The sequence below is a fragment of the Neoarius graeffei genome, chromosome 15 (assembly GCF_027579695.1).
Source record: "Neoarius graeffei isolate fNeoGra1 chromosome 15, fNeoGra1.pri, whole genome shotgun sequence".
Lineage (NCBI taxonomy): Eukaryota > Metazoa > Chordata > Actinopteri > Siluriformes > Ariidae > Neoarius > Neoarius graeffei.
The window spans coordinates 65180105-65201932 of record NC_083583.1 but is presented as its reverse complement, the minus strand read 5'-3'; the positions used below and the strand labels follow the sequence as shown (position 1 = coordinate 65201932).

Sequence of the window (21828 nt, the reverse complement as noted above, 5' to 3'; positions counted from 1 at the left end):
CTCTTGTTTTTTTTGTATTTTTTTAAGAGCCTGTTCTGGAAAACAAATCAGTAGTAACAAGAAAAATTAGACTTGTTGGTGATGAAGGCATCCCTGTCGACGTCATTTGCTTTGAGTTCTACTAGTTCCTTCTGACAAGTACTTTTGACGAGTGAATTAATGAATGTGTTGAAAATACTCACTGTAAACAGTGAGTACCAGGAGCAATTATGACAACATGGTAGATTGAGTTTTTCAGTGACGGGCCTTTTGGTGTAATGTGTTTTTCCTTTTCTTTCAGACCACACTGGGATGAGAACACAAGCCCTGAGCTCCTCCAGCAAGCCGAAAGAGACAGCTTCCTGACATGGAGACGAGAGCTGGCAAGGTGAGGGAGCGAATTTCTACTTCGGCTCTTTGCCACTTTTTTTTGTGGATAATCGTTCCAGCACTTTGCTCCTTTTTGCTGTATAAGGCTGGAAGAGGAACAGAAGCTGATTCTTACCCCATTTGAGAGGAACTTGGATTTTTGGCGGCAGCTTTGGAGAGTTATCGAGAGAAGGTACTTTTAATGTGATTAGATGTCCTCATGCTATAGTGATGCTTTGAGTCAACTTTGTAATTATTCAACAGTGGTTTTGTTTGTTTGTTTTTGTTTGTTTGTTTTTCTTTTCCTTCCTCTCCAGTGATGTTGTGGTTCAAATAGTTGATGCCAGAAACCCTTTGCTCTTCCGCTGTCCAGATCTAGTGCGTAACACATTTCATTTTACTCGAACTGATTCTGAATTTTCTGTCTCTATTGACTACAACATGCTGTTGCTTTAATCACCCATCAGGAGAAATATGTCAAAGAGGTCTCGAGTCACAAGGTGAACATGCTACTGTTGAACAAAGCAGATCTGCTTACCAGAGAGCAGCGTCGTGCCTGGGCCAAGCATTTCCAGAAAGAAGGCATCAGAGCAGTGTTCTGGTCTGCACTGGCCGAGGCACAACGCCTGGATGCTGAAGAAAAGGTAAGGCCCGTTTACAGCATTCGGACACACTTCGTTTGTTATTTAACATACTTCCAGCGCACTTCAAATTTACACGTCTTTTGACTTTGAACAAAATCGATGTGTTTGTAAAGAAACAAAAAAGATTGATGGCGATGAAGTGTAGGTCATAAAAAGAATTTTCCCAACACACAATTATTTTTGTTTAGAGGACCAAAAGCTACTGAATTCGAATCACGGACTTCCAATTTTATTAGGTTATTTAAATAGAATAATTAATGAATTTAGATCCACGTGGCCCTAAATTCTCCGCTATTTTTTTCCTGCTTCACCATGGCGCAATTAAAGATACTCCGTCATGCATCACGTGGTGGGCTTTCCCCGTTCGCGCAAGGCATTGTGGGATACAGATTTGAAACAGGAGAGAAAAATGGAGGACGTGAGTGTGCGAATGAAACGTGAAAGACCGACTACAGTAACGGAAAGTGAAAAGAAAAGACGTTATGTTGTATACGAAGGAAAGGAAATGCAGGACCAAACTAATAAATATCAGTGCTCAGCGAGCACCTCGGTGTGATCAGCTGTTCGTTTAGCGACAGAATGATGGAACTGTCAGTGCACGGTCAAAGGGAAACCTGCGCATACACAGCACACACACACGGACTTCCTCTGTCTGCTCGACTGCACAAAGCGAGCGATTTCATGCACATTTTTTGCTTTAATCCCCTCAAATTAAATAACTTCCCAGCCACAGAATGGCCTGAGATTTTGTGAGATATTACACATACCTGCAAACTAGTCACCTTTCGGCGAAATTCGCCATTTTGATCCCAAAATAGGTCACTTGTGTGAATCGTGTAGATCCGAAGAGGTTTTTTTTGGGGGGGGGGGGTGCGCGAGGCTACGTTGCCGAACATTTGGTTTCAATGTACTACTACTTCAAAGTACTACTACTACTTTTCTCCTCACACCCACATTCAGACCATTTCTGCCTTCTTCATACTTCAAACGTCTCTCTGATTGGATGACATTCCAATGAGCCAATATTCTTACAGAACACTGGACAGTATCCGCGAATTGTAACTGAATAGAGGCGGGGTTTTCTTGAATACGGGTGTGTTTAGGAGGATGGCAGAGATCATCCAAACGCAATGCAGAACGGGACACTGAGTCTTGAAAACAGCTCACGGAATCATATTTTCTGATTTTTTCCGGAACTCTATATTACATCTGGAGACGGAAAAACATTTTTAGTATGCGGAGAAAGCTGTGTTACGATGAGTGCAATTTAAAGAGGCTTTAGGGTGGTTTTTTTGGTACCTGTGATTTGGTGGTCTGTGAGTCGCGTTTTTATGACGTAAGACGCAAGGGGCGGGGCTGTTACGTTTGAACCGAACGCGCGACAAGGAAGATGTTTCTGTGGGCTGAAACAAAACAGAAAAAAATGTCAAATCAGTTTGAATAAAGTCATTTTTTTGTTGAACATAAGGATCTATAAACGCATGTTTTGGGGAAGAGAAATCATTTTTATGTGAAACTATTGGTGGGATTGTCAAAATTATAACGTAATATGTGTTGATCTCGGTTGTATTCGGAGAACCAGTTGTGAGTGAGTGAGTGAGTGAGTGAGTGAGTGAGTGAGTGAGTGAGTGAGTGAGAGAGAGTGTGAGTGAGTGAGTGAGTGTGTGTGTGAGTGAGAGAGAGAGATTCTCTCTCTCTCACTCACACACACACTCTCACACCATGAATTTGGCAGCACTGAAGGAAAGGAGGGCTGAATTTGGTGTCCAGCCATCTACCAGTGCTGCTGGTAATAGGGCAGAGGTGGTGAAGAAGGATAGCATGGCGCGAAAGAGGCACATGGCAGAGCAGCATAAATGTGCCCTTGAACGGCTTGTTCGTGACAAAAGGTCTAAAAAATGATAAACTGGTCTGCTTAAGAAAGTTTCCAGTGTCACACTTCAAAAATTACTTTTTTAAATTCAAATTTTACTTTTTATACTTTCCCTTCCTTAATGGTAATGTAATGAGGTGTCAGATGCAAAACTGAAAATTGCAAAGCTAAAAATGAATAAATGTTGTCTTTTCCCTTTATTTTCCTTGATTGCACGCTGTTTAAGGGGGCCGGGGGGTTACCGGTAGTTTGTCACCTTTTTCAACCCTCATGAGTTTGCAGGTATGATTACAGAACTAAACATATCACAATGACCACATTTCAGAGGGAAATAAATTTCACCAGTTTTATGAAATCCATCTCGCTTTGTTTTACCCCATTATTAGTCCTAGATTGTCCCCGTCCCAACTTTTTTTATTTTTGGGAATGTGTTGCAGGCCTGAAACGCAAGAATGGATGTATATTAATAAATGAAATGAAGTTGACCAACAAAACATAAAATCTCTTGGGTTCATTCTGTCTGCAGTGAAATACAAGTCAAAGTAAATTTAGAAACCGCTGCCTTTTTTTTTGTGTGTTTTTTCCATCCCGTCCCAACTTTTTCTGATTTGGGGTTGTATATAATATGTATTGCTCATGTCTCAACAGGTGTTGGGTTTTTGTTTTTTTAAATATAATAAAGGTTTTGCATGTGTATATACACATACATGCATGTGTAGATATTTATTATAATAAAGTGCATGCCAATATTCCAGTTAACATTTTCATAGAGTAAATTTTAATCAATTCCTAAAAGCAGGTGAACTATAAATAAATTGCACTAGTATGTTTATGTAGTCCGACGTATTTCATACGTCACCCTGTGATTATCTCCTGTGTGGTGTTTAAAGGGAGAAGTTATTGATGACCTTGAGGAGCTAAGTGATACAGAATGTAAGGGAGCCACAGAGAAGACGCCAGTTTGCCACAGTGCACCCGAGGTCTTGCAGGAGCGGAGCCAAGAGGAAGGTGAAGATGATGAGGAAGAGGACACGACATCGAGTTTTGAGGACTGTATTTCCGAGGAAGACTGGCAAACCTGCTCTGAGGCATCAGGAGACGAAGAGGAGAAAGGGAAGTGTACAGCGTCTTCAGACTGTTCTTTTTATAACTCGAGCCATCTGCTGCGCAAAGATGAACTGCTAGAAATGTTTAAATCCGCACATTCTGGACCCAAGTGTAAGCAGGGCCAACTCACAGTAGGACTGGTGAGCTTGAATTTATACACACACACAGGCTTTATCCATTTCATCTGCCTGACATGATTTTATATCTGTTTAAGGTGGGATATCCGAATGTTGGCAAAAGCTCCACCATCAACACCATTTTTAGGAATAAGAAAGTGTCTGTGTCGGCTACACCTGGACACACAAAGCACTTTCAGGTAATTTTTATTTTTTATACTTAATGCACCATCATTTGACACTGAACAGTTGTATACTTCAACACATGCCACAAGTGAGTTGTGGGTTCCCCCCCGCCCCAAATCCTGAAAGAAGAGACACGGTATGCATGGCCAAATTGGTGCACCTTTTTTCACTTCTGAATGAAAATGGCGATTATCTTAACAAAAGCACAAAATAATTCTGTTAATTTTGACATCAGTGAGTTCTCAGAACACTTTCACTATGCATACATTCGTATGCAAAGCTGCTACACAAGTGGCATTGTTCACATGCTCGCATACATTTATGTTGGCAGGGCTCAACGTTAACTTTTAAACCCACTTGCCATGGGGGGCAAGTGGGGGCTAATTTCCACTTTCCATAGGAAAACCATAGAATAGTTGTGAATTGCAACATAAAATGAAGATCACACATTGAGTTGAAGTTTGGTTATTGATTAAGTTTATTATTAAGTCTGGTTATTGGTTACTTTTTACTTTTACTTGTAACGGACAATAGCAATTTTATCCTAAATAGTTTTTCCTGTCTTAGTCGATTTATTTCCATTTCACATGCATGCAGCTGTTGTAAAGTCCAGTGTGTTTGTGTAGAATTCTCTCAAACTGTAGGTTCATGACTTGATAATGTAGACATCTGTAACAAAGTTTGTATGAAGAAAACAATAGGGTGCCAAGACTTTTGAACAGTACTGTGTGTGAGAATATTTATATCTTGTTGTGTGTGTGTGTGTGTTTTTTATTTTTTATTTTTATTTTTTTAATATATATCATCCACCTCTAGGTTTAAAAAAAAAAACCGTGCTGCGTCATGACAGACATGATAATGTTTGCGTTTAAAGGGGAACAGAGGGCAATATATAGAGTAAATATAACAATAAAACACACATTGATGAACCTTATTCAAGACTTACAAAAGTTTTTAGTTCTAAGGTTGGAAAGTTATAGTGTTTTGAAAGTAGCTCGAGCAAACTATTTCCACAGTTTGAACCATGATATTAATTTTATCCAATCAGAATGCACGTTCATTTTCTCTGTGTAACACTCATGACGTATGTATGTGCCCAGTTGTGTTGGCTCATTGAGGTTGGGAATAGCACGTGTGAAATACCTGTTTCTGCCTCTTGCGACGATTTCACAAGTCCACGGGTGGCGCCTATCTCATTGCAGCAAATAAATTCTGCTGGACTCGTGAGCAACTCCACGTTACATTTTCCGCACGAGCACCACGCCGTGTCACCTGCACGCAGACGCTCTGCCCCACGCTCGCCATGCCCATGGTCAGCATCAGTCTCATCCTCGCCGTCATCTGAGCTTTCTTCTCTTATTTCATCACCGGAGTCGAGAGTACCTCTCCTAGGTTCAAACTGGTACCCTTCTAAGCCATAGCCTGCTTGCAGTGTGTCTTGCGGGATCTCTTCATATGAGTCGACAGAGCTGTCGCTTTCACTTGATGCGCCCGACGCCATGATTACACGCTTCTCTCCTCGTGCAGTGGGTAGGGCTGACGTCACGGTCTTTTAAAAATGGCGACTCTTGTGCCGTTTAGCGTACCGACTATTATATTTACAATTACCAAGATATTTCGTTGTTTTCTAGTATATAAATTTGATAGAATACTTAAGAATACGTTACTTTGTCACATCAGCAACTGTATATATTATATTTGGTACCCCTTTAAAATTACTGTTTAGTGCGTAGGTTGTGTGTGTGTTTTTATACAGACCTGGCAACCTGTAACTGAATCAGTGGATCATATTTAAAAAAAAAAAAAAAGACAAATATTTTGCACAGGACTGTGTTCCTCTGATAACAGAAACAAAGCTCCAGCTCTCTCTGCTCTTAATCTGTTCTGTTCTTTCAGGATTTATCGCGCATGTCGCTCCTTGTTGAGTTTTTTTTATGCCCGAGTTGTTCGAACCCAATCTGGGTTTTCTGTGTTAAATAAGGAAGCTGCTTCACCTGTAAGAAGTCAAACACACTTTTATGAAGGAACTGACTCAAATGCGAGCAGGAAAATAAAGAAAGAAAGAAAGAAAGAAAGAAAGAAAGAAAGAAAGAAAGAGGTTCTTAAGCAAACTCTTTCATCCTCATTTCCAACTTTGTATTTAAAATGTATTTTACAAAAACAATCATGAATTTCTCTGGAGTTTTCAGGCTGACCTCCTTTCCTCGTATTCTTTAACCACTCATTTCCTCATTGTTTGTTTTTGAAGCATTTGCTTCTATTTGTTAACATTTTTCTTGATAGCGGGGAGACGGTAATGCCTTTTCTCTGTTTGAACAAGCAAAAGCAGCACAAAAATTAACCATATTAAAGACCGATGAAAGCTTGCATGAAAGACGGTGTCTGTCTGACCCCAGCTGTAATTATCACGTGATGCATGACATCATGCACAAGGGGTCTATAAACAGTACGCGTACCATACCCCAACAGTGGGGGTAATAAATGAAACTGAGACGAAGAAAACAGCCAAGACACATTGGCAGATATGTAGCAAGGGACGCTTTTAGGAACTGAAATAAAAGATCAAAAAGCCTAATTTTTGTGGTGCTAGTTTGTAATATATGCTCATTCCAACTTGCCTGGTGAGGCATGTCGGGGACACATCCTACTTGCCCTGGGCAATCGGGCAGTCCTTAATGTCGAGCCCTGGTTGGGTATGTGATGATTCACCCAATTCAGAAATCGATTCGATTCACAGTACTAGCTGCATGATTCGATTTTCCCACAGTAATTTTTGAAAAGGGGGGGGGGATGACAACTTTATTTCCAAAACAATTGCAACATTTATTTTCCTTTTCATCAACTTAAATATTCCTTTTGTGAAATTAAGAAAATGAACTTTAATTTTCTATTACCAACAATTATTGACTCACATTTGTAAAAGTTGGAGTAAAATATAATAACCTGTTAATGAAAATATTCCATTTGCTAAAAATATCTCATCTCATTATCTGTAGCCGCTTTATCCTGTTCTACAGGGTCGCAGGCAAGCTGGAGCCTATCCCAGCTGACTACGGGCGAAAGGCGGGGTACACCCTGGACAAGTCGCCAGGTCATCACAGGGCTGACACATAGACACAGACAACCATTCACACTCACATTCACACCTACGCTCAATTTAGAGTCACCAGTTAACCTAACCTGCATGTCTTTGGACTGTGGGGGAAACCGGAGCACCCGGAGGAAACCCACGCGGACACGGACACATTTCTCTAGGACCACGGCGCTACATTAAACATCACAGGACTACAATCTACAAAAGTGCAAGAGTGCAACACTGCAGACAATAAACGACACAACGTAAAGTGCAGACAACAAGGACGGTGCAAATACGACAACTAGCACAAACAGTATATCGCCAACCTGCTACTGTTAATGTGCGGAAAGTTGAGTGTGTATATTGAGGTAGTATAAGAAAAGGGAATAAATAAATGTAAACCATGTGTGTGAGACATTATAAAGTAATAGTGCATTATTGTCCACTGTGCAAAGACTGTAGTGCGAGTGGTGTGATCAACAGTCCCTGTGCATCAGTCCAGTGCTTCAGAGTTGAGAAGTATGATGGCATGTGGAAAGAAACTGGTACAGAGCCTGGCTGTGAAGGCCCGAATGCTTCGGTACCTTTTTCCAGACAGCAGTAGGGTGAAGAGATTGTGTGTGGGGTCATGATGCTGGTGGCTTTCCAGATGCAGTGTGTGGTGTAAATGTCCGTGATGGAGGGAAGAAAGACTCCGATGATCTTCTCAGCTGTCCTCACTATCCACTGTAGGGTCTTGTGATCCGACACGGTGCAACTCCCAAATTCATGATGCAGCGCTTCAGAATGCTCTCAATAGTCCCTCTGTAGAATATTGCAAGGATGGGTGATGAGAGATGGGTTTTCCTCAGCCTCCGTAGGAAGTAGAGGTGCTGCTGGACTTTCTTGACTATGGAGCTGGTGTTGAGGGACCAGGTGACGTTCTCTGCCAGATGAACACCAAGGAATTTGGTGCTCTTGATGTTCTTCACGAGTGAGCCATCGATGTACAGCAGAGAGTGGTCACTCAGTGTTGTTCTGAAGTAGGGATGGCGAAAACTAAAAAAAAATCTTGACCGACCACCAAGCCTCATTAGCCGGTTAAAGTCGGTTAACCTATGAGTTTAAACAGGGATGCAAACGGCGCGCCTTTTAGCGGATGCCGCCTTTTTCACGGCTGAATCGTGCAGATCCAATTTTTTTTTTTTTTTTTGGGGGGGGGGGGGGGTGTTGGAGTGTCTGAATAATTTCATCAGGGTAAATTCTGTATGCTCAAAGGAAAGCAATCAGATCTGCACGATTCAGCCGTGAAAAAGTCGGCATCTGCGCCTTTAGGCTACGTTCACACTGCAGGCTGAAGTGACTCAAATCCGATCTTTTCGCCCATATGTGACCTGTATCCGATCTTTTATTGACAATATGAACGACACAGATCCGATTTTTTCAAATCCGACCCAGGCCGTTTGGATATGTGGTGCTAATTCCGATTTCTATCCGCTCTTTTCATATGCGACTTCAGTCTGAACCGCCAGGTCGCATTCATCCGACTTACACGTCATCAACAAGCCACAAACGTCACTATTCTGCGCTGAAGTAGGCGGCGGGTCTCTCAAAAAAGTTACAACAACATGGCGCATAATCACGGGCTCAGATAGAGGGTGGGACGAGTCATATTTAAATTCACCTCGTTCGGTCCCCCCCACTTATAGGGAGGAAAAAACGTCTATGCTGTCTTTCTTTGCATAAGGCAAACCTCACGGAAAAATCAAAAGACTAATTACCATTCGGTTTATTGAGGTGCACAGCAGTGTATACATATAGTTGCAACAACTCACATAAAACAAAACAAAGACTGATATTCGGTTGGTTGAGCTGCGCAGACTGCACAGGTTGCGAGCTCGAGGTTGGTTGCTATGGTTACTAACAACAAGTTTGACAGGCATGTTGGGGTTGGTTTGCTGGCAGCTTTGTCCCCCCCAGTTTTTTGTCCCCCCCCCCCCCAGTTCAAAAAACGTATCTGCGCCCCTGCGCATGACATCAATGCGAGGGACGCTTCGGGCTGTGAAGGTTCTGAATCTTCTCAATGGAAGGACGCAGAGGTTAGGGAGCTGATTTCCATTTGGGGGAATGCAGCTATTCAAGCTAGATTGGATGAGTCATACCGCAACCGGGCGGTTTTACTTCCGTAAACACTGGCCATGCTCACTGCGTGTGACGTCGTCGTATCCTGCAGTGCGCATGCGGAACACTTTTAGGTCGCTTTTCGTTCATACTGAGGATCACATACAAGTCGCATATATTTGTTAATGTGAACGACCTCACAAAAAAATCGGATTTCACAAAAAAATCGGAATTGAGCATTAAGCCTTGCAGTGTGAACGTAGCGTTAGTTTGTGTGGAGAGATATGATCTGCAATAACATGCATTGTTGGCTACAGACCGAAACATACTTTCAGAATGCACTGGCCAAGGCAGGGCTAAACTCGATGTGCCTTCTAATAATAATTTAAAAAAAAAAAAAACAATAGTAATTTGTAAGCTAAAAAGCCTGTGTCTACACTTTTTTTTCTTTCGCCGAGTGGCAGCTGTGTTCAACTGGGGCGGGACATAACTGAATGGGTGTTTCTGATTTGTCAGCTGTCTTTAACTGGGGCGGGAGGGCGGGATATGACTGAATGGGTGTTTCTGATTTGTCAGCTGTCTTTAACTGGGGCAGGAGGGTGGGACATGACTGAATGGGTGTTTCTGATTTGTCAGCTGTCTTTAACTGGGGTGGGAGGGCGGGACATGACTGAATGGGTGTTCCTGATTTGTCAGCTGTCTTTAACTGGGGCGGGAGGGCAGGACATGACTGAATGGGTGTTTCTGATTCGTCAGCTGTCGTCCTTACAATGCATGGCATGCCCCAAGCGTTGACAACACAGAATTCCAAGTCCTCCGCTCCAAAATCGGCAGCTTCAAAATGATTTTTTTTTTTAACCGACAACCAAAAAAAATTAACCGGTTGATTCGGTCAAACGGTCATCGGTTAACATCCCTATTCTGAAGTCAACAACCATCTCTTTTTGTTTAGTCCACATTCAGAGACAGGTTGTTGACTCTCCACCAATCCGATAGCCATTGCACATCTGTATGCTGACTCCTCATTCTTACTGATGAGACCCACCACAGTTGTCATCAACAAACTTGATGTGATTCGAACTGTGAGTTGCTGCACAGTTATGAGTCACCAGAGTGAATAACAATGGACTGAGCACACAGCCCTGAGGGGCCCCAAACCAGACCGTGATGCCGCTGCTTAGAATGCTCTCAACAGTCCCTCTGTAGAATATTGTGAGGATGAGTGATGGGAGATGGGTTTTCCTCAGCCTCCGGAGGAAGTAGAAATGTGTAACATGGTGTTGTACTGCCTCCACTGTTTACATTGGTATCGCCCCACGCAGACACATCGTGTTAATTTCTCAGGATGAACACAAGCAATGTGCCAAATAATACAGTGGCCATCTTGCATACGCGTACCCAGTTAACAGCAAATATAAATCATCCTTTACTTTTACACTACACTTTGTTATTAAGAGGCTGATTTGGGGGACAGGAGTTGCTCAGGGAGTCTCGATCAGCATATACAACCCCTGGCAAAAAATATTGAACCACTACCCTTGGAGGATGTTCATTCAGGTGTTTTTACTCTATAGCAAAAAAACAAATCTCAGGTATGACACACAATTATTTTATTTAACAGGTGAACATGCTGGCTTTGTAAAATACAACCCCGATTCCAAAAAAGTTGGGACAAAGTACAAATTGTAAATAAAAATGGAATGCAATGATGTGGAAGTTTCAAAATTCCATATTTTATTCAGAATAGAACATAGATGACATATCAAATGTTTAAACTGAGAAAATGTATCATTTAAAGAGAAAAATTAGGTGATTTTTAAATTTCATGACAACAACACATCTCAAAAAAGTTGGGACAAGGCCATGTTTACCACTGTGAGACATCCCCTTTTCTCTTTACAACAGTCTGTAAACGTCTGGGGACTGAGGAGACAAGTTGCTCAAGTTTAGGGATAGGAATGTTAATCCATTCTTTTCTAATGTAGGATTCTAGTTGCTCAACTATCTGAGGTCTTTTTAGTCGTATCTCCCGTTTTATGATGCTCCAAATGTTTTCTATGGGTGAAAGATCTGGACTGCAGGCTGGCCAGTTCAGTACCCGGACCCTTCTTCTACGCAGCCATGATGCTGTAATTGATGCAGTATGTGGTTTGGCATTGTCATGTTGGAAAATGCAAGGTCTTCCCTGAAAGAGATGCCGTCTGGATGGGAGCATATGTTGCTCTAGAACCTGGATATACCTTTCAGCATTGATGGTGTCTTTCCAGATGTGTAAGTTGCCCATGCCACACGCACTAATGCAACCCCATACCATCAGAGATGCAGGCTTCTGAACTGAGCGCTGATAACAACTCGGGTCGTCCTTCTCCTCTTTAGTCCGAATGACACGGCGTCCCTGATTTCCATAAAGAACTTCAAATTTTGATTCGTCTGACCACAGAACAGTTTTCCACTTTGCCACAGTCCATTTTAAATGAGCCTTGGCCCAGAGAAGACGTCTGCGCTGCTGGATCATGTTTAGATACGGCTTCTTCTTTGAACTATAGAGTTTTAGCTGGCAACGGCAGATGGCACGGTGAATTGTGTTCACAGATAATGTTCTCTGGAAATATTCCTGAGCCCATTTTGTGATTTCCAATACAGAAGCATGCCTGTATGTGATGCAGTGCCGTCTAAGGGCCCGAAGATCACGGGCACCCAGTATGGTTTTCTGGTCTTGACCCTTACGCACAGAGATTCTTCCAGATTCTCTGAATCTTTTGATGATATTATGCACTGTAGATGATGATATGTTCAAACTCTCTGCAATTTTACACTGTCGAACTCCTTTCTGATATTGCTCCACTATTTGTCGGCGCAGAATTAGGGGGATTGGTGATCCTCTTCCCATCTTTACTTCTGAGAGCCGCTGCCACTCCAAGATGCTCTTTTTATACCCAGTCATGTTAATGACCTATTGCCAATTGACCTAATGAGTTGCAATTTGGGGGCGGCACGGTGGTGTAGTGGTTAGCGCTGTCGCCTCACAGCAAGAAGGTCCTGGGTTCGAGCCCCGGGGCCGGCGAGGGCCTTTCTCTGTGGAGTTTGCATGTTCTCCCCGTGTCCGCGTGGGTTTCCTCCGGGTGCTTCGGTTTCCCCCACAGTCCAAAGACATGCAGGTTAGGTTAACTGGTGACTCTAAATTGACCGTGAGTGTGAATGTGAGTGTGAATGGTTGTCTGTGTCTATGTGTCAGCCCTGTGATGACCTGGCGACTTGTCCAGGGTGTACCCCGCCTTTCGCCCGTAGTCAGCTGGGATAGGCTCCAGCTTGCCTGCGACCCTGTAGAAGGATAAAGCGGCTTGAGATAATGAGATGAGATGAGTTGCAATTTGGTCCTCCAGCTGTTCCTTTTTTGTACCTTTACCTTTTCCAGCCTCTTATTGCCCCTGTCCCAACTTTTTTGAGATGTGTTGTTGTCATGAAATTTCAAATGAGCCAATATTTGACATGAAATTTCAAAATGTCTCATTTTCGACATTTGATATGTTGTCTATGTTCTATTGTGAATACAATATCAGTTTTTGAGATTTGTAAATTATTGCATTCCGTTTTTATTTACAATTTGTACTTTGTCCCAACTTTTTTGGAATCGGGGTTGTAAACCTCAAAAAAATTAAAGGAAATTGTTGTAATTAATGGCACTTGATTTATTTTAAGATCAAGTAGAGGAAAAAATTATGGAATCCTGAACCCAAAAAAATCACAGTTTAGTACTTTGTTGCACCTCCTCTGGCTTTTATGACTGCTTGAACTCTTTGAGGTGTGGACTTCACTAATGAAAAACAAAATATTTTTTTAATCAGTCAGGTTCCAACGTTCTTGTATAGCAGTTGGCAGATCAGCTTTGCAGGATGGAGCCTTGTCATGCCCCCCCCCTCTTTTTTTCTCTCCTTTCTTTTTCTCCAATTTTCACCATAAATTTTCATTCAGATTGAGATCTGGACTGTTTGCTGGCCATTTCATTGAGCTGATATGCCTTTCCTGAAGAAAAGTTTTAATTCTCTTTGCTCTGTGGCAAGATGCATTATCTTTCTGAAAAATGACTTCATCACCACCAAAAGTACTTTCGACTGATGGAATGAGAAGTGTCCAAGATTTCAATGTACACCTGTGCATTTACTGTAAAGGTAATTAATGATTGCCATCTCCTCAGGTCCTTTACCGGACATCCAACCCCATATCATCACCGACTGTGGAAATTTGCTTGTTTTCTTCAGGCAGTCATCTTTAGACAGTATGTTTCATTGGAACGGCACCAAACAAAAGTTCCAGCATCATCTCCTCAGCCAGTGCAGATTCGTGATTCATCACTGAAATACCACTTTCATCCAATCATCCACAGTCCATGACTGCTTCTCTTCAGCCCACTGTAACCTTCTCTGTGTCCAAAATCACTCCCTACTCACTATATAGTGAGGACACCATTTTGTAGTGCTGTCCGAAATCCTATATAGTACACACACAGTATCCCACAATGCATCACGAAAAGTAGTGTACAACCGATGGTAACTAACCAAAGCAATATATCCCATCATGCATTGCGGTCGCACTGAAATAAATCAAATTAATTAAAAGTCTCAAATTTGATTTAATAAAAGGCAGCGGCAAAGAAGTATTCAGCCTTCTGAAGGATGCAGGTACTTTGCATTTATTGATGTGGGAAATACGCTCAGTATAATATATGTATTTATCACAAAAATACCTGCATGTATTTATTATTTTGAAAACCCACCAGCTGGCTGATCTGGCACATTTTGATTGTGTGACAGTAATAGCTTAAACACCAAAACGATGGTCTGAAAGCTTTTTTTTTTTTTCTTTTCATTTTACCAATGAGCTCACTGTACAGTAATTCCTTATATAGGGCGTAGTGAGCGATTGCGGACACAGGGCTTGTTTTCTTCTGTTTAGGTGTGAATGATGGTTTACGATTGGCTATTCTGTATGTAAATCCCGATTTCTTATAGTTCGGTAACAAGCATCGACTCCTGTTTCTGCCCATTTGTTTTTCTTTCCTTTTGTTGTGCATTTTCTATTTTCAAGGCATATTGCTTTGAGTTTCCTGTCCTGACGCTTTTGATGTCCTCCTTGGTCTCCCTTTTACAACCTTCCCATTTTGTTTGTACTCGCTCCAAATTTTAGACACTGCTGACTGGGAACAACCAACATCTTTTGCCACACTCGGTGTTGAATTACCTTCTTTAAAGTGCATATTCTGGACCAATTTCAGGTTTTTTTTTTTTTTTTTTTTTTTTTAATGAAAGTACAGTGGCGCTTGAAAGTTTGTGAACCCTTTAGAATTTTCTATATTTCTGCATAAATATGACCTAAAACATCATCAGATTTTCACACAAGTCCTAAAAGTAGATAAAGAGAACCCAGTTAAACAAATGAGATAAAAATATTATACTTGGTCATTTATTTATTGAGAAAAATGATCCAATATTACATATCTGTGAGTGGCAAAAGTATGTGAACCTCTAGGATTAGCAATTAATTTAAAGGTGAAATTCGAGTCAAATGTTTTCAATCAATGGGATGACAATGAGGTGTGAGTGGGCATCCTTGTTTTATTTAAAGAACAGAGATCTATCAAAGTCTGATCTTCACAACACATGTTTGGGGAAGTGTATCATGGCATGAACAAAAGAGATTTCTGAGGACCTCAGAAAAAGTGTTGTTGATGCTCATCAGGCTGGAAAAGGTTACAAAACCATCTCTAAAGAGTTTGGACTCCACCAATCCACAATCAGACAGATTGTGTACAAATGGAGGAAATTCAAGACCATTATTACCCTCCCCAGGAGTGGTTGACCAACAAAGATCACTCCAAGAGCAAGGCGTGTAATAGTTGGCAAGGTCACAAAGGACTGCACGGTAACTTCTAAGCAACTGAAGGCCTCTCTCACATTGGCTAATGTTAATGTTCATGAGTCCACCATCAGGAGAACACTGAACAACAATGGTGTGCATGGCAGGGTTGCAAGGAGAAATCCAGTGCTCTCCAAAAAGAACATTGCTGCTCATCTGGTTTGCTAAAGATCACATGGACAAGCCAGAAGGCTATTGGAAAAATGTTTTGTGGATGGATGAGACCAAACTAGAACTTTTTGGTTTAAATGAGGAGTGTTATGTTTGGAGAAAGGAAAACACTGCATTCCAGCATAAGAACCTTATCCCATCTGTGAAACATGGTGGTGGTAGTATCATGGTTTGGGCCTGTTTTGCTGCATCTGGGCCAGGGCGGCTTACCATCATTGATGGAACAATGAATTCTGAAATATACCAGCAAATTCTAAAGGAAAATGTCAGGACATCTGTCCATTAACTGAATCTCAAGAAAAGGTGGGTCATGCAGCAAGACAATGACCCTAAGCACACAAGTCATTCTACCAAAAATGGTTAAAGAAGAATAAAGGTAATGTTTTGGAATGGCCAAGTCAAAGTCCTGACCTTAATCCAATGGAAATGTTGTGGAAGGACCTGAAGCGAGCAGTTCATGTGAGGAAACCCATCAACATCCCAGAGTTGAAGCTGTTCTGTACGGAGGAATGGGCTAAAATTCCTCCAAGCCGGTGTGCAGGACTGATCAACAGTTACCAGAAATGTGTAGTTGCAATTATTGCTGTACAAGGGGGTCACACCAGATATTGAAAGCAAAGGTTCACATACTTTTGCCACTCACAGATATGTAATATTGGATCATTTTCCTCAATAAATAAATGACCATGTATAATATTTTTGTCTCATTTGTTTAACTGGGTTCTCTGTATCTACTTTTAGGCCTTGTGTGAAAATCTGATGATGTTTTAGGTCATATTTATGCAGAAATATAGAAAATTCTAAAGGGTTCACAAACTTTCAAGCACCACTGTATGTCCCTGAAGTACTCATCCAGAAGGGTAATTTTGCACAAAGCCATCTGTCTTCAGCAGAAAAAAAATAAAACGCGTCTGGAAAAATCCCAAGGGCGTCTTGAGCCAGATTCGTGACGTCACCTGCGGAACCGCCAGCAGGCTGAGAGAGCTTGCACGGTTTCAGTGCACAGCCTGTGTAGACCAAGTTTAGCAGCTAGCGATTTTGCATTGAAATATGGAATTGTCACCTGAGCGCAATGTTACTTCACCTTTGGATGAAGAATATAATGAGATGTCAGAATTATTTCTTACCCTGGCAACAGTCAACTTGTGAATTGCCGATTTTCTTGGTCTTTTTCTCGGTTCTGCTTGGTCCTCAGCTTCGAGGGCCTCAGTGGATGCGGCACTTCACCTTCTGTCAGGGGGGATGAAAACGGCTGGCTCTTTTGGTGACACTGACCCAGATGGAGACCGTGTTGCTTTGGGCATTCTGACAGATGGAACTGCGTCTTTTTTCAGATCAAGTTGCCTTGCGAAGCCCATTTCCTAATAGTTCTCAAAGTCGTTGGGCCTTGTGAAGTGAGCACCACAAATAATGCTGTAGCATGTAGCCAGTTTTTCTGGGTGCCTTGCACGAAGCACTCCCATTTCTCGCTCATTGTCCGGTCTTTTTGAAAACAATGAGTACTAATCCCATCAAGATTGGTGTTGCTACACCCTCCTACGATACATCAATCCTCTGTGTAATTCTGTTACATGGTCTGATTGACAATAAAGTTCACTTTGACTTTGATCTGTTAACCATTTTAATAATTACGTGATAACGTTGAAGAAATTTGCAGAAAATCACCAGGTCGTTTTCTCATAAACAAACCAGCGCTGACGTAGGATTCAGAGGGAGGCGTCCCACACGTGATGCCACGAAAATCAGTGTTTGCCAGGAAATCCAAATGCCAAGTTTTTTCAGATGTGGACTAATTCGTCTCAAATGGCTTGATTTCAACTGAATTTTTCTGGTATTGCGCAAGGTAAAAAAAATTGCACAAAATGCAAAATGTGACAGATATTTGACCAAAATTGAATATGAATAGGAGAATTACATTGATCTTGCTCCTGAATTTACCCGTGATATGCACTTTAAGGAGTTTTATAATCCTTTCCATTGTTTCAGCTGACCGCTCTCTTGTCAGGACCGTGTTTCCTGTCAATCAGCCAGGTGCAACAGTAAGATCTACAAGCACACTGTTTTAACTGCAGACTCATTTTGCATTTAGGTGGGTGCAGGTATTTGTTTTAGAAATGCAAGTTATAGGGTGATTTCCATAATTTTTTCCTCTACTTGATCTTTAATTGATTGATTGATTGATTGATTGATTAGCGCGCCAACAATTCAATTTAATTTTTTTTTTTTAGCCAGAATGTTCAGCTGTTAAATAAAATAATTTTGCGTCATATCTGTGATTTTGTTTTTTTGGCTACAAAGTAAAACCACTGAATGAACATCCTCCAAGAGTCGTGGTTCCAAATTTTTTCCAGATTTTAATCAATTTTTTTTTTCCTTCCCCCTACTAAAAAATCAAACTACAAATGACAAAGAAATGGTTCAAAACAAGTTTTACCTTTTTGTTTTCACTTAAATTTCCCCTTTGGGGTTAAAGTGCAACCAGAAACCAAAAAGAAGCCAAAAAACAAGCTTGTAGATGAGATGGCAGACCATGCCATTTTAAACAGTGAGAACATACAGTAACTTTTAGAAAGCTTTCTCCAACATAGCTTAGTTTCAAACTGGCACTGACACAATGCACCCTCAAACTTTAAAAAAAAAAAATGCTCCCTTAAAAAAAAAAATGATGATCTATATATGTTATTTACCAGCTGGGAGGTCCGTATGGTGAAATATCGTGACCGAGGTCTTGAAAGTTCTGACCGAGGTCAGTATTCAAGGCCGAGGTCACGGTATTTCACCATACAGGCTGACCTTAAGCTGGTAAATAATATATTTATTTTTTTCTTTACCAAATTCTAACAGAAAACGAGAGCGCCCGAAAGGGAAAACCGAGCCGAGCCGCCATTTTGAATCCTCATTCACGGCTGTAATGCAAATGGCTTCCTACTCTGTATACAAGTGCACTTCCATGGCAGGTAAAAAACTACATTTTGCCGGCTATGTAGTCCCCTATTTATACAAATAGGAGTCATTCAGGATTCAGCCATGTTTTTGCTCGGCGTTAGCAAATTACAGGTTTTTAGCTTTCTCCTGAAATGTTTTCTTTTATTTCTTCTTTCTCAGGGTAGTAAAACTCGCTTTCGCTGTGAAGACTGTCATTATCGCTATCCATGCTGTAAAATTAATGCTATTCTCCTGGCAAAAATTTATAAGATTTGTGATCATCTTATAAATAAATCTTGTAAAAAAAAAAAAGATAAATGTTTGTTGTTATGAACGAGCGAGTCGCCAGAGGTCCGTAACCGGGGTCCGTACCGTAGAATACAGACCTGCTCGCCAGCCAATCAGAGCACAGGATTTGAACCGTGAAAAAAATTAAAATAAATAATAATAAATAAAATAATGTCCTTTTCGATAAAACTGACAAAATGGGGGGGGAAATCCCGACTTTTCCACCGTATGTATGGGCACCATGTATTTTGCAATAAACATCGCAATAGCATCTGTGATTGTCTTCCACCGCGCCCCATTCTGATCATAAGGCACACAGTTGGAAAATGTCTCCGGGACGGTTGTTTGCTTTACTGTGGATGGTGCGCTCGTGCTGCGGCTGTTTTCATTCTGCTGGGAGCAGCACTTCTCCCGCTCCGCTGCAGGCGTCTGTTTAAGGGGTTGGAATAAATTTGTCGTGCTGCTTCCTTTGGAAGCAACCGTTTTCAAACGCACCTTACAACGAGGACTTGTTTGGTCTGCGTCCGACACTGCAAAACCGAACCAATTCCACATCATGGAAGAAGTTACTCCTTTCTTGGGCACAAGTTGCGACTTTCCCCCCAATTGCTGCCATGCTGTTTGTGTGTCTCTATGGCAAGCGTGCGGGAGGAGGGCTAGTGTCGGTGCCCGATCTGTTCTGCACATGCGCAGAGGGGAGCGTCGGTGACGGATGTTAAAACGGAGAGAAAACCGATTTTCATAAAAACTCATCGTCCTTAACTGTAAATTCGAATTAATCGATAAAATCTATCTATTATATTTTATCGAATTAATCGATAAAATCTAATGTATTTATCGCCTGGCTCTACGCTGAAGGGTGGGGGCTGGGGGAGGCGGGCCGCCCACCCGTGGTCAGAGGCTGTTACCATTTTGTGGGTGGGTGGGGTTTTTTTGTTTGTTTGTTTGTTTGTTTGTTTTAAACCCTTTTGTTAAATAAAAATGTCATGATGTAGAGAAGTACCAAATGGTCGACTCGACATAATCAGCCTTGCAAGGATCAAAATGATTTTAACCAGTACATGGCATTTTGTCAATATGAATAATAGCACAGAATGTTTCATCACAGGACGTTAATTTCATTTAGTTTACAGCTCAAAAAACACATGCAAGTGTGCAGTACCTCTTTAATCTTTCATGATGCCTGCTCTGAAGAGAATAACCGCATTGAGTCTCTTCCTGGAATGTCTCCTAATGTTGGAGACACTTGCAGATGGATCTTAGTCCACACTTTCATGAGCATTTTAAACTTGTTTATAGTCCTGAGTTCATGCGAATAGACTTAATGTTTTCATTCGGGTCAAATCCTGAGACTGGAATGATTGCAAGAGGAAGTCATTTTTATTTATTCATGCTTCTTAGGCCTTTGAATCAGTGTTAAATATTTGTGTGTGTTGTAGACATTGTTTGTTGAACCAGGTCTTTGTCTGTGTGACTGTCCTGGCCTCGTCATGCCTTCCTTCGTGTCCACCAAAGCTGAGATGATCTGTAGCGGGATTCTCCTTATTGACCAGATGCGAGACCACGTCCCGGCCATCTCTCTCATATCCTTTCTTTTTTTTGCCCAGGATTTCTTACTGATGTTTGATTTATTGCATCACTCAACTGCTTTTTAAAGTACTGGAATTTCTGAATAATTACAACTTATTTCTGCAAGGTAGTTTTTGTGCTCTTGGGTGTAATGCTCAAGTTGAAATCCTTAACTTGAGTACGTTTGCCAGACAATTCCACGAGCTGTGCTGGAGGGAACCTATGGCATCAACATCGTCAGACCGAGAGAGGATGAAGATCCAGATCGCCCTCCCACCTCTGAGGAACTGCTCTCAGCTTATGGATGTAGGCTTCTAGTTGTTATACATGTATAACACACCGTAATACGATGAGCAGAGTGAACTATGGTCTGATGTCAACTTGTAAATGTGTCTGTTCAGATATGAGGGGCTTTATGACGGCACACGGTCAGCCAGACCAGTCCAGATCAGCCCGCTATGTCCTAAAAGACTACGTTGGTGTAAGTCTTTATTCCTCAAGGGTTTGTCATGTTCAGAAACCAGCTGTGAAATGAAACAAAAAAAGCGTACTAATGATTTTACACATTTTTTTTTGATGAATCTTTGCAGGGAAAGCTGCTCTATTGTCATCCTCCTCCCCTCATCAACGCTAAAGACTTCCAGCCTCAGCACTTAAAGTTCATAAACCAGACTGTTAAGAGTGGTCCTTCAACGTGCATCAGTAAACCTGCCAAGGTCAAGCAGATTGAAAACACTGTCGATAAAACCTTCTTTCACCAGGTAAGAAGTTATTTCTTATGAATTCCCCCCCAAATTAACATTTTGCTACTTTTGTTCAGATTTTCACTCTGTGTGCTGCTTGACATCTCGCAGGAAAACGTCCGGGCGCTAACAAAGGGAGTGCAGATGGTGATGGGCTACAAGCCTGGCAGTGGCCCGCAAGTGCAGGGAAAAGCAGGCGCAGAACAGCAAGCTGGGAAACCATGGAAAAAGCACGGCAACAGGAACAAGAAGGAGAAAGTGAGAAGACTCAATAAGCACCTGGATGCTTGAACTTTCCCTGATATGGAAGATGAACAGACACTGAAACGGTTCCTATCTGAAGCTGACTGTCATGATGGGAATATCTGAACTTTAACTAAAAGCCTCTTTCTGAGAATCCATTCTCATTTCCACCAGAAAATATTTCTGAATGATTCAAATTGATTTTGTATTAATGCCACATTTATAATAAATGACGTACCCCTCTTGATGTGTCTACAATTTGTCTTTTATGACCATGTTGGATTACAGAAGCTGTATATGAGCAATTCCAGCGTTATGGACGTGACACTTGAACTCAAAATGGCAACAAATGACCCAGTGCATGTTTTATTGTCTCCCAGTATTTAAACAGGTGTTGCATATTTTAAGGCTGTACCATACTGGAGAAGTGATAGAACAAGAACAATTCCCATAGTACATCTAGGGCATGCCAGAAAACGCCAATAAAAGATGCGTTATGGACGTGACAGAAAAAGTATCACTTTTC

At 41.5% G+C, this 21828-nt stretch overlaps 1 protein-coding gene across 1 annotated transcript in view; it reads left to right on the top strand.

Annotated features, from left to right (window-relative positions):
- lsg1 (large 60S subunit nuclear export GTPase 1) overlaps positions 1-21549 on the top strand; it is a 28618-nt gene extending 7069 nt beyond the window's left edge. The window contains exons 4-14 of the mRNA XM_060941761.1: positions 281-367; positions 455-541; positions 666-726; positions 816-992; positions 3756-4112; positions 4187-4288; positions 20187-20330; positions 20499-20622; positions 20718-20797; positions 20907-21077; positions 21171-21549. Coding sequence (XP_060797744.1) covers positions 281-367; positions 455-541; positions 666-726; positions 816-992; positions 3756-4112; positions 4187-4288; positions 20187-20330; positions 20499-20622; positions 20718-20797; positions 20907-21077; positions 21171-21350 — 1570 coding nt within the window. The 3' untranslated portion in view covers positions 21351-21549. The remainder of the gene's footprint in view (positions 1-280; positions 368-454; positions 542-665; positions 727-815; positions 993-3755; positions 4113-4186; positions 4289-20186; positions 20331-20498; positions 20623-20717; positions 20798-20906; positions 21078-21170) is intronic.
- Positions 21550-21828: the final 279 nt, after the last annotated feature.